This window comes from Telopea speciosissima, chromosome 11, assembly GCF_018873765.1.
Source record: "Telopea speciosissima isolate NSW1024214 ecotype Mountain lineage chromosome 11, Tspe_v1, whole genome shotgun sequence".
In the NCBI taxonomy this organism is placed as follows: domain Eukaryota; kingdom Viridiplantae; phylum Streptophyta; class Magnoliopsida; order Proteales; family Proteaceae; genus Telopea; species Telopea speciosissima.
In genome coordinates this window covers 52,420,601-52,432,801 of record NC_057926.1, presented here as the reverse complement: position 1 = coordinate 52,432,801, position 12,201 = coordinate 52,420,601, and the positions used below count along the sequence as shown (strand labels likewise).

The following is a 12,201-nucleotide window of genomic DNA, read 5'->3' as shown; positions in this document are numbered from 1 at the left end:
ATTGAATGGCTTCCAAACTAGAGTTTGAAGCTTATGCATGTGCAGAAAATATCATGTATACACTGTTGTTAATACAAACCCTCTCACACACTCTCGCTCCTTCCTGATAGTCTCTAACACACTCTGTCTCTCTCCTTTCTGACCATGTGGACCCCTTGTATACGAATCATATATGAGACACTCCCTCCCATGTACCTATTGTTTGGTGTCGAAGATGACAATACACCTGTAGAGGGTATAAATATTATCCCCTGCCCAAAAACTTTATGATAAAGGTTTAGTGACGATATTTTTTATTATAATATTTCAAGATCATTACAAAAGTAAATAGATATAGAGATAAGAAAACAAACATTTTACATAACACACAAACTTCTCAACTTAGGAAGAAACAAGTACTCATAAACAAGCACGATAATCTAGAATTATGCTTTTAATTGCCATCTGCGATCACTAATAAGCCAAGCATTAGGGTTTTAACTCCTTGGTTCTAAGCTTGAGCAAGATGTGCATCCAACCCCTTAGAGAACCTGGTTACAAGCTCCAAATAGGTAATTGGCTCAGGGACCTCCTCACTCAGCTTTTCATATTCTATGGTGCAATTCACAAAGTTCTTGCCATCCTTTGCAAAGACTTGCACATGCAACTTGTAGCTTTTGCAAAGCTCTCCAACATGTCCACCAAATGCATTCAAAGTGATTGATTTGTTCTCTTCATCTATTGCTTCCATCTTTGCTTTGGCAGAGACAACTTTATCTCCATCTGTGATTAACAACTCAGCAAAGGCATTTCATCAAAAACCAAAAAACAAAGTTGAAATGGATAATATTCACAGTATCGACACCGATACCAATACAGATTGGTCATTTATTGAATATTCATAAAATAGAGTGTTGGAGAGGATTCCCTACACTGCCCGAGTGCAGTTTTGGGCGAATGAAGAAACCCGACCCCTTTAAATTCTGACAATAAGGGGAGAGACATCTGGTGTTATGCAAATCATTTTCCCTTGCTTAAATTATTAAAATTTCGTACTAATATCTATAAAACAAATTTGCAGTTTTTTCAAACTTCTTTGACATTGTGAAACACTACAAAAGAATCATTCTAAACAACTTCAGGGTCAGCCCATCTAGTCTAATTACCTAAGGCATAGCAGTAGGAATTGATGGAGTTCAAGCTCTTTCCATCTCCTTCATGTACTTCAGATTTATGGAGATCATCAGGAAGAGCCTAAGAAAAAAGGGCCCCATGATCTATCCAACCATGAAAATACTTATCTGCAGAGGATTTGATCTCCATTTCCACTGCAAGCTTTCCAGTAAGACCCATTGCTCTTCAAAAATAAATATTGGAGAACAGATGAAAAAACTCTACTCTAAGAAGTGTGGGAGATGGAGAAATAAGAAAGTTATGAAATAATTGAGAGTCGGCACAGAGAACATTCTTCCTTATATATAATACGTAAATATTAACTATTCCCCTTTTTATGTTTGTGCGGTTGTCACATCATCTTTTTCTCTATAATTTAGTATTAGTGATTGAAAACTTTGCTTAATCATTGAGCAATCAATCTTACCAAAAGATTTGGTTGTTTATGCCAAAAGTATATCTTTTTTTTCTCCCACTTGCTGCTAATTTTTTCTTAACCCGTTTGTTTAAAGGGGGAAGGCGAGATGGGATTGTTGAGAAGATGTGATCCACATGTTGATGGAGTTTTATTAGAATAAAAACGTTGAGATAAAGTTATTTTTCCCATCAAAACCATCATGAACATGACACCTATCAAACGGACGTCCGTCCACTGATTTAAAAAACTAGCAAAATGAACGTCCTCCACGAAAATGATCATATCTTCGTTGTCTGAACTCTGAAAGTTCAAGTGCAACAATTTTCAAGAAGATACCTTCAACATAGGTCTATTGCAAGAATCTTAAAATTGATCATTAATATGACTTATATGCGCTCCCTTTCCACCACCACCCAACTACTACATGCCACAGAAGCCTATCCCATAGGCCATATCATCAAAACATGCCCATGCACTGTGCCATCATAACTCATGCATCAATTCTCATGCTCATCAAGTATTCACTATCATGCATTCACATCATAACACATCCATGAACACATCACCATCATGCCATGTAATACACATACAAAACCATGTTGAAGGCATCAGTATGAGCTTGCTGTCACTGCTACATGTCACACATATCGATCCTGGCATGCCAACTGACATACTAACCATATCAATGGTTGTACACACACACACCTCATCTGCCATGTCAAGCACACATTTGTCACATCACTACTATATTGTACTTTCCATCTGCTCAACTGCCCTACATCTCACTAACATTGGCCCAATTGTACTGATCGACACATACGTCACTGTTCAACTATGGACGTAACCGTTGTGTAAGTGGAATTTAGCTCATCTCCAGGGAGTCCAGCACGCCCAGGGTGCTACCAGCTGTTAGGCTGTGCCGCACACATCCCTAGACGTGCGTTAAGATATGTGCAGCACAGCTCAACCGTTGGATGCTCCTGACAGCACCTTGGGCACTGATCCCTGGAAACGATCCTGATCCGTGTTAAGTGTCTTGCTCAACTGACTATGTTGACAACAATGAAAACAACACCATCATATATTATCCAAAGTCCAACAGAGTTGTGACCACTTGCTATGTAGCAAACATGGGTGGAATATTATTGAATGTCTACATAAATATTTTTAGGCTTGTATAATGGACCTACAAGCATTGAAAATAATTATTGAACGTTGGATTTTGTGTCATTTTTATCAATCTAAAATTCAAAATCAATATAATTCACAGGCACGGAAATAATTATTGAATGTTGGTTTCTTTATCATTTTTCAGATTTGAAAATTTTTACTTTCATTTCCTTTAAATTGAAAGTGATTGATTTGTTGTTTACATCCATGGCTTCCACCTTTGCATTGCAGGTAGTGACATCGTTAACCCCATATGTGTTTAACATAATTCAGTAAAAACATTTCATCAAAAAAAATAATAATAATAAAAATTGAAATTGATAATATTCACAGTATCGGTCACCATGGATACCAGTACTGACCGATCTTAATTGCATATTCACAAAATAGAGTGAGTCACAAGATTAGAATAGACATCCACCATCCTAGAGTTTTTATATGTTCCAAAATACCCTCCCGATATCCATTTTCACCCTCTCCTACTCCTCGATGAATGAGATCACATTCACTATGGATGGAGGGAAACTCCGTCTTTTTTAAATGTCTTTGACATTGTGAAACACTACAAAAGAAGCATTCTAATTAAATAACTTCAGGGTTAGCCCATCTAGTCTTACCTAAGACATAGCAGTAGGAATTGATGGAGTTCAAGCTCTTTCCATCTCCTTCATGTATTTCAGACTTATGGTCATCACCAAGAGCATTGGAAAATAAGGTCTTATGATCAATCCAACCTTGAAAATACTTGTCTGGACAGGATTTGATCTCCAATTCCACTGAAAGCTTTCCACTAAGACCCATTTCTCCTAATATTCTTCAGAAGCAAGAGATGAAGAAATAAGAAGGCTATGAAGTAATTGAGAATTGAGATGCATAGATTTAGTATTTAGTACTTACAAGTAAACTATTTCCCCTTTTGGTTTCATAGATTGATATATCTTCTTATTCAAAATTTTCCCCTCTTTATGTTTATGAGGTTCACACCCGTCCTTTTTTTTTTTTTTTTCTATAATTTATATTATCAGTGATTGAAAGAATTACAAGATCATTAAGCAATCTTACCAATTTGGCAGTTTATGCCAAAAGTCTTCCTTTTTTGTCTCATTTTATACAAACTTTTTCTTTTAATTGGACATGTTTTGATTGCATAGGACAAAAAGGCACCTTTTTTGATAAATCTATATTGGCAGCTTGTATTATCCAATATATGCCCTGATGTTGTTTTTTAAATAAATAAATATATTGAATTTCAAACAAAAGAAAGAAAAAAAATATTACAAGGCAAAGATGAAATAACTATCTACTTTATTTTTTCCCCTCTTTATGATTGTGAGGGTGACACCCACCTTTTTTTTTTCTATAATTTATATTATTAGTGATTGAGAGAATTACAGGATCATTAAGCAATCTTTCCAATTTGGCAGTTTATGTCAAAAGTCTTTCTTTTTTATCCCATTTGGTACAAACTTTTTCTTAATTGGACATGTTTTGATTGCATAGGACAAAAATGCACCTTTTTTGACAAATCTATATTGGCTGCTTGTATTATCCAATATATGCCTTGATTTTGTTTTTCTAAATAAATAAATATATTGAATCCCAAACAAAAGAAAGAAAAGAATATTACAAGGCAAAGATGGGATCACTATCTGTTCCATTTTTCTAAGTTCCTCTAATAGAGGGGAGGGCGAAAATGACCATCCTACCTCCTGCCCGAACACATTACTTGGGTGGGGTTCACCCCCTATTAGAGAGACCTGGGGAAATGGACCGGACAGGACATGGAGCAAGTAATTTTCTGCAAAGATGCCACCATGAGACATTATGTCCAGACAAACAAAAAGAAAAACAATAGAAACACAAACAATAACCCAAAGACTGCAGGAGAATCAAAACTGGATCACCCAAAAAAAAGAGTAATAACGATTTCATATTGCAATCTTTTATAGGGTATCAGATTTTTCAATCGGCCAAGCACAAAAAATAAGGGGCAAACATAATACGGTGCCTTGATACTTGTTTTGACTACAAAGGATTGCACTCAATTGAACACGTTTTGATTGGAGAGGATTCTGAGTCATCCATTATTTTATTTTATTTTTATAAATAATTTTTTTTAATTTAAATAATCTATTTCCTTTCATAGTTAGGAGAGTACCGATAGATATACACTACATGAAATCCTATTTTTTCCGACGGTAAGAAATATGGTCCGTAGCCAAATATCATTTTCTACATGGACATACACAATACGTTTGCAAATACAAAAAGTGATATTTAATTGAATTATACTACAAAATTTTACATGTAGCTAATCAAGACCATATCCTCTCTATTCAATGGTTGGAATGGACATATCATGTAACGACCTAGCCCCTCTATTGGCATGATATTGTCCTCTCTAGCCCAATGGGTCTTAAGGCTTTAAAACGCGTCATACCAAGTAGAGGAGACTACTCTTTATCAATAGCTCAGGATCTCCTTTCCTAGCCGATGTGAGACTAAGTTTGTACCCCCTAAAAGATCTCCCAAACCTCCTGATACTCAACCGTGTCTCCTTCCCTAGCCGATGTGGTACTAAGTTTGCACTCCCCCAACGATCTTCCAAGCGGACCAGTACTAGACCGTATTCTTGGGGCATTACATATCACCTACCCACATGACAGAATGCATAACTTATGAGATTTAGAAAAATAACAAACCTTTATGATAATAATAATAATTCGTCCAACACATAATTATTATCATCATCACGTTATGCATGTTATAACGGTCATTATCACGCAAAAATAAAATAAAATCAAATGGAAGTCTGCAGGGAGCATTTCTTAAGAGAAAATATAACAAATCCATTCTTAAATGATTTAAGTGGAATTATTGTGGGAGCAGCTCTTAAGAGAACATATAATCAGAACCTTTATTAATGAGGATAATATTCTGCGGATGCATCAATAGAACTATTGAGAATTGTCACCTTCTTATGGTTTCAATCTTATTAGACAAAATTTAAAAAGTACTAGAAATTAGGTATAAGGTTGGTCTCCAATAATTTCGATCCGAGTTCGACATTTTCTGGTTGGGGTTGGTAGTGTTCAAACAAGAAGCAAGTTTCAAAGATTTGAAGGCGAGGGATAACATACTCAGACAATGTCCATGGTGGTTCGAAGATAGCATTCTTCAACTACAAAAATACTTGCCAGGAAGAAACTACAGATTGTAGCCGGTCTACTTGTCGATATGAAATTGAAACCGGTTAGCATTCGGTCAGTCGGTTTCGATCCCTTATCGGTTTTTGGCTATTAGCCTCAATTTGGTTCAGTCTTGGGCTGAATCCGATTGCTAACCGGACAAGGGAATTATCAGCCCAATGATTTTGAGGCTGGGCTTTGCCACAAAGACTTGGCCATGGATAGAATGAATGTACAAGGGAATTCTCATCCCACCGAGTGAACATTTCCCATTTTCCCCATTCATTTCATTGGTCGAATTTCAGCTTGAAACAAAAAATAAGAAATGAATGAAATTTAAGTCTAAAGCATCATAGAATTACAAATAAGGAAAAATGGTCATATCTTCCTCATCTGAACTCTGATTAACCTGATTATTTTTTTGTGTAAAGCAGACTCGAAGGGCTACAATTTTCAAGAAGAAACCTTCAACATAGGTCTAGTGCAAAGATCTTAAAAAACCGTTGGATGCCCCCTGGCATCACCCTAGGCACTGGTCCCTGGAGACGATCCTGATCCATGTAAGTGTCTTGCTCAACTGACTATGTTGATAACAACGAAAACAACACCATCCAAAGTCCAACAGAGTTGTCACCACTTGCTATGTAGCAAACATGGGTGGGATATTATTGAATGTCTACATAAATATTTTTAGGCTTGTATAATGGACCTACGGGCATTGAAAATAAGTATTGAACTTTGGATTTTGTGTCATTTTTATCAATCTAAAATTCAGAATCAATATAATTCATAGGCACGGAAATAATTACTAAATGTTGGTTTCTTTATCATTTTTTAGATTTGAAATTTTTTACTTTCATTCCCTTTAATTTCCTTTGCAACTAAACAGACTTAAGCACACGCAAGCCCAGCGAGCCCATCACTCACCTTATCCCCAGCCATTAAGGCCCCAAGGGTCTTTGAGACCTTTCCTCGAACAGATTTTCTCCTATAAATAGGAGGCCATTTGGAGGGTTTTGGGACGGAGAAAAATTAGTTAAAAATTACCTTCACGTAGTCCTTGATCTCCGCTTTCAATCCATGGTTTTCTTATCCATAGATTATGTGTCATTATTCACATAAAATTTCGTAAAGACCCCTTATTCACCACTCTTGTCGTTCGGAGCAACCACACTTGGAGCGGTTTTTGGAGGTTTCCGGCGACTGTTTGCGGTGAAAAAAGGTTACTCAAGCTGAGCCTAGGCACTTCCACGCCTCAAGGGTATTTTCCCATATTTTTTACTTATTTTTAGGTATTTGTTTTGATTTTCTTTACAACAAAGGTCTTTTTCTGGTTATAAAAATGTTAAAAATAATTCAAGAGTGATAAAATTATGAAATTTTCAGGGATGATGTTTACCACTATGTTTGATATTCATTAATTTTCTCAAGCTCCAAATCATTGTTTTTGTGATATTTTTGCCCCTGTGAAGAATTTCAGATTATGTAAAATCTGAACATGTGGGTGGGTATTTGGACAAAGTTATTATGACCATTTTAAAGATCATGTTTTTATTAGTGGGAATGGACTCTGGTTTGATCCAATTCGGATCTGTGATGGGGATTTTGTATTTTTCTTTGTTTTCCCTTCTTTTTCAGCATTTCAAAAAATATTAAAAATAGTATAAAGGCATAAAAATTCACAAAAAAATTATGGGATGCATATTTCATCATGCTTGATTTTATGGAATCATTATCCACTGTCATGCATGTTTGATCGTTTTTATATGTGTTCCCCGCCCCCATTTAGGCATATAAATGTCATTTTTCTAATTATAATGAAAAATGCTGGAAAAATCAGAAAAAATGTTTTTATGCATTACATGCTGTTGTAGAATGTTTTAAGATATTTTCATATGCATACATGACCATCGTGCTTGATAAATATGCATTAAAAGTCATTTTCGCCCTCCAGGGGCATTTTGGTAATTTACCAAATGCAGGCCCAGACTATCATTCTAGAAATATCATTTGGTGTGTTCAGTCATTTTAGGATGTTTAACATCACTTTCGATGCCTACAATGATTCTAAGTGTCTTTTGACACTTTTACCATTTTGCCCTTAGGGGCATTTTGGTCAATTTGTGACTAAACCTTGTTTAGGACCCCGGAAAGGCTCCTGCTACTATTGCCGCATCTTTTAACATTAATAAACATGTTTTAAGCATAAGTCCGTATTTTCTACATGTTTGCCATAACAGGGGCATTTTGGTAATTTTTACCACCCCACATTTCCTTAGCATTTCATGTGCTCTCGATGATCCAAATGCATGATGTTAATGTTATTTAATCATGTTTTGCTTATTTACAGCATTTAAATATGATTTCATGCCTTTGTATATATTTTGGCCCTTTAGTGGCATTTTTGTAATTTTAGCTATTTTGGTCTATGAACTATTTTGCTTATCAATGATTGTCCTTCTCTATGATATAGGGGTGCAAGTTTAGCCCTGTCGGCCCGAACCCGCCTGCGCCCGGCCGCAGTCGTAAATATTGCCTGGGGTCGGTGAAATATTAGGTCGTTGGTTAGTGAAATATATATATTGATATAAGTTATACTATAAAATATATATTGATATAATTTATACATTATAGACTTTAAATTTCACCCATATTTTTTTATATAATATATTATATATGAAGACAATAAGTGTTATATATAATTTATTATATTGTTATTTTATGTAAAATTAATAAGTTCTTCCCAGTCCATTCCAACCCATGCATTTCTTTTCCCCTCCCCATGATTAGGGCCAATCAGGGTCGGCCGGCCCGACCCTGAGGGCGGGTCAGGGTTGGATTTTTCTGGCCCTGAGTCAGGGTCGGGTCGGGCCTGGGCCCAGCTAAGGGGACTTAGGGTTGGGCTAGGGTTATATAAAACCCGGCCCAACCCGACCCTGTTGCAGCCCTACTATGATATAATTAAACTTGGTTTTCTTTCTTACAGTCAACCATGTTTTTTGACTATAGAGTTAGGCTTTCTAATTTAGGTAAAATCCATTAATTAGCTTAACTAGGATGTATAATGTACATAATCATCTAGCCTAATGATAGTAATTAAGATTAAAACATTAATCTTGATTAGCCTAATTAGGTTAATAAATTTCAATCAAGTTAATCAAAAATCTTCAAAAAAATTAGTTTAATTAGGTGAATAATATGTATAACACAACAGTACACAACAAAGTTTGGTTTAGGAAAACCGGCCGTCGGCCGGGCAGTTGCTAGGTGCCTAACACTTTTCCAGCTCGTAACTTGACACTTACACAGAGATCTGGAGCAGACCATCCATTGAGTCATTGGAGTTAATTTAGCGCCCCTTTTGCAAAGGAGAGGCACTATTCATGGGTCCTAGACCCTAAATCTAGGTGGCGACTCCCATTCTTCCATTTTCTTTCTTTCCCCCCGGGTGCACGCTCAGCGACTCTCCGTCCGCTGCACCTACAAATACTAAAAGGAGAAAAAAAAATTTTGTTTTCACCAACCTTGGTTATGATAAGATTTCCCTAGTTTCATATAAAGCTTTGATGCAACATAGTTTTGCTAACCTAATGGAAGGAGATGCGATGGATTGATTTTGTTTTTATGACTAGTATTATATTTGTTCTTTTATGAATTTAGAGCTGAAATTACACACTTTGTTGAGATGAAGAGCCCTGTATTCAATGGCATTATGATGTGATTTTATTTTTTCATGGTAAATTGTTGCTAAGTCTTGAGAATCAAATCCCACCTTAATATAAAATGGTTTGGGTTGAGGGATTAAAGAGTGAGGGGAAAGTTGTAAACAGGAAAACTAAGAAAAAAAAGGGTCAAGAATTCTACCAAAAAATAAGGCTAAGATATGCATTTTGAGAATGAGAATACAAAATTTCAGCCGCAATTTGTCCAATAGGACGAGTTTTGATTAATACAAACACCAAAGAAACATGAGCAGAAAACAAAAACAGAACAAGATGACACAAAAATTGGTGGTTCACACACCAATACGATGTGCTACGTCCACAGACAGAGCTGAAGATGTTTCATTATGTAATGGAAGAACAATTACAATGGAGATCTCTCGAGAACACCCATAACAGCATTGTTTCTCTCTTCTCAAAATCCTAACACGAAAACCCCCAAATTCGACTTCTTTACTACCAGACGGGTAAAGAATATAAATACTCCTCCATCGAATCAGGTCAAACCATATCGCGAGAGGCGAGAGCTTTGCCCCCACACCCTTAACGAGATCAGTGATGGGCTAGACCCAATCCCTCCGCCACCACCACAAATCTCAAAAAAAAAAAAAAAAAAAAAAAAACCAACTGGATCACCACCAAAATATGTCGGAGCGGATCAATCTTCGAAACGGGTACATGAATTCGAGACACACATAACAACTTTTTAGTCGGTCGATGAGTCTAGACTAGGAAAAACTTTTGCCTTTTTAAAGACAATAACCTCAACAAAAATTTAGAAAATATCATATACACACTGCAGTTAATACACACCTCACACACACACACTCCTCCCTAGTACTCTCTCTCTCTCTCTCTCTCCTCCCTGAACATGTGGTGTCGAACATGCCAGTACACGTGGGGAGCGTGAAAATATTATCCATGCCCAAAAATTTATTATAAAAGTTAAGTGACCATATTTTTTATTATAATACTCCAAAATCATTACAAAAGTACATAGATTTAGAGATAATAAAACAAACATTTAACATAACACACAAACTTCTCAACTTAGGAAGAAACAGGCACTCATAAACAAGCAATATAATCTAGAATTATGCTTCTAGTTGCCATCTGTGATCACTAATAAGCCAAGCATTAGGGTTTCAACTTCTTGGTTCTAAGCTTGAAGAAGATGTGCATCCAAACCCTTACAGAACCTGGTTTTAAGATCCAAATAGTTAATAGGTTCAGGGACCTCCTCACTTAGTTTTTCATATTCTATGGTGCATTTCACAAAGTTCTTGCCATCCTTTGTAAAGATATGCGCATTCAGCTTGTACTTGCTGTAAAGCTCTCCAACATGTCCATCAAATAAATTGAAAGTGATTGATTTGTTCCTTACATCCATGGCTTCCACCTTTGCTTTGCAGGTAGTGACATCGTTAACCCCATCTGTGTTTAACATAATTCAGTAAAAACATTGCATCAAAAAAAAAAAAAAAATACAAAATTGAAATTGATAATATTCACAGTAAGTATCGGTCACTGTCGATACCAATACCGACCGATCTTTATTGCATATTCACAAAATAGAGTGAGTCACAAGATTAGAATGGACAAAGTTTTCCTCTACCCATAGAGGACGGTTCACCCACCATCCTAGGGTTTTTGTATGTTCCAAAATACACTCTCGATACCCATTTCCACCCTCTCCTGCTCCTCGGTGAATGAGATCCCAATTACCGTAGGTGGAGGGAAACTCTGCCTTTTTTTAAATGTCTTTGCCATTGTGAAACATTACAAAAGAATCATTCTAATTAAACAACTTCAGGGTTAGCCATCTAGTCTTACCTAAGACATAGCAGTAGGAATTGATGGAGTTCAAGCTCTTTCCATCTCCTTCATGTATGTCAGACTTATGGTCATCACCAAGAGCATTGGAAAATAGGGTCTTATGATCAATCCAACCTTGAAAATACTTATCTGGAGAGGATTTGATCTCCAATTCCACTGAAAGCTTTCCACTAAGACCCATTTCTCCTAATATTCGTCAGAAGCAAGAGATGAAGAAATAAGAAGGCTATGAAGTAATTGAGAATTGAGATGCATAGATTTAGTATTTATAGTACTTACAAGTAAACTATTTCCCCTTTTGGTTTCATAGATTGATATATCCTCTTATTCAAAATTTTCCCCTCTTTATGTTTATGAGGTTCACACCCGTCCTTTTTTTTTTTTTTTTTCTATAATTTATATTATCAGTGATTGAAAGAATTACAAGATCATTAAGCAATCTTACCAATTTGGCAGTTTATGCCAAAAGTCTTCCTTTTTTGTCTCATTTTATACAAACTTTTTCTTTTAATTGGACAAAAAGGCACCTTTTTTGATAAATCTATATTGACAGTTTGTATTATCCAATATATGCCCTGATGTTGTTTTTTAAATAAATTAATAAATATATTGAATTTCAAACAAAAGAAAGAAAAAAAATATTACAAGGCAAAGATGAAATAACTATCTACTTTATTTTTTCCCCTCTTTATGTTTGTGAGGTTGACACCCATCT

At 35.9% G+C, this 12,201-nt stretch overlaps 2 protein-coding genes across 2 annotated transcripts; both read right to left on the bottom strand.

The window, feature by feature from the left end:
• Nucleotides 1-469: 469 nt before the first annotated feature.
• Nucleotides 470-3,544, bottom strand: LOC122645440 (MLP-like protein 423). The gene is made up of 2 exons (XM_043838741.1): nucleotides 3,358-3,544; nucleotides 470-762 (listed from the first exon to the last, which is right to left on the bottom strand). The coding sequence occupies exons 1-2, from the start codon at nucleotides 3,539-3,541 to the stop codon at nucleotides 491-493; spliced, it is 456 nt and encodes a 151-aa protein (XP_043694676.1). The 5' UTR covers nucleotides 3,542-3,544; the 3' UTR covers nucleotides 470-490.
• A 7,265-nt stretch (nucleotides 3,545-10,809) lies between these two features.
• Nucleotides 10,810-11,667, bottom strand: LOC122645324 (MLP-like protein 423). Its single transcript, XM_043838638.1, has 2 exons — nucleotides 11,484-11,667; nucleotides 10,810-11,084 (listed from the first exon to the last, which is right to left on the bottom strand). Exons 1-2 carry the CDS (start codon nucleotides 11,665-11,667, stop codon nucleotides 10,810-10,812), a joined length of 459 nt encoding a protein of 152 aa, XP_043694573.1.
• Nucleotides 11,668-12,201: the final 534 nt, after the last annotated feature.

Excerpts from the sequence above, each read along its gene's own strand:
- LOC122645440 (XM_043838741.1), bottom strand. The coding sequence starts at position 3,541 with ATGGGTCTTAGTGGAAAGCTTTCAGTGGAATTGGAGATCAAATCCTGT. Across the intron at positions 763-3,357 it reads TTCCTACTGCTATGTCTTAG|ATGGAGATAAAGTTGTCTCT; the intron begins GTAAGACTAGAT and ends TGTTAATCACAG.
- LOC122645324 (XM_043838638.1), bottom strand. The coding sequence starts at position 11,667 with ATGGGTCTTAGTGGAAAGCTTTCAGTGGAATTGGAGATCAAATCCTCT. Across the intron at positions 11,085-11,483 it reads TTCCTACTGCTATGTCTTAG|ATGGGGTTAACGATGTCACT; the intron begins GTAAGACTAGAT and ends TGTTAAACACAG.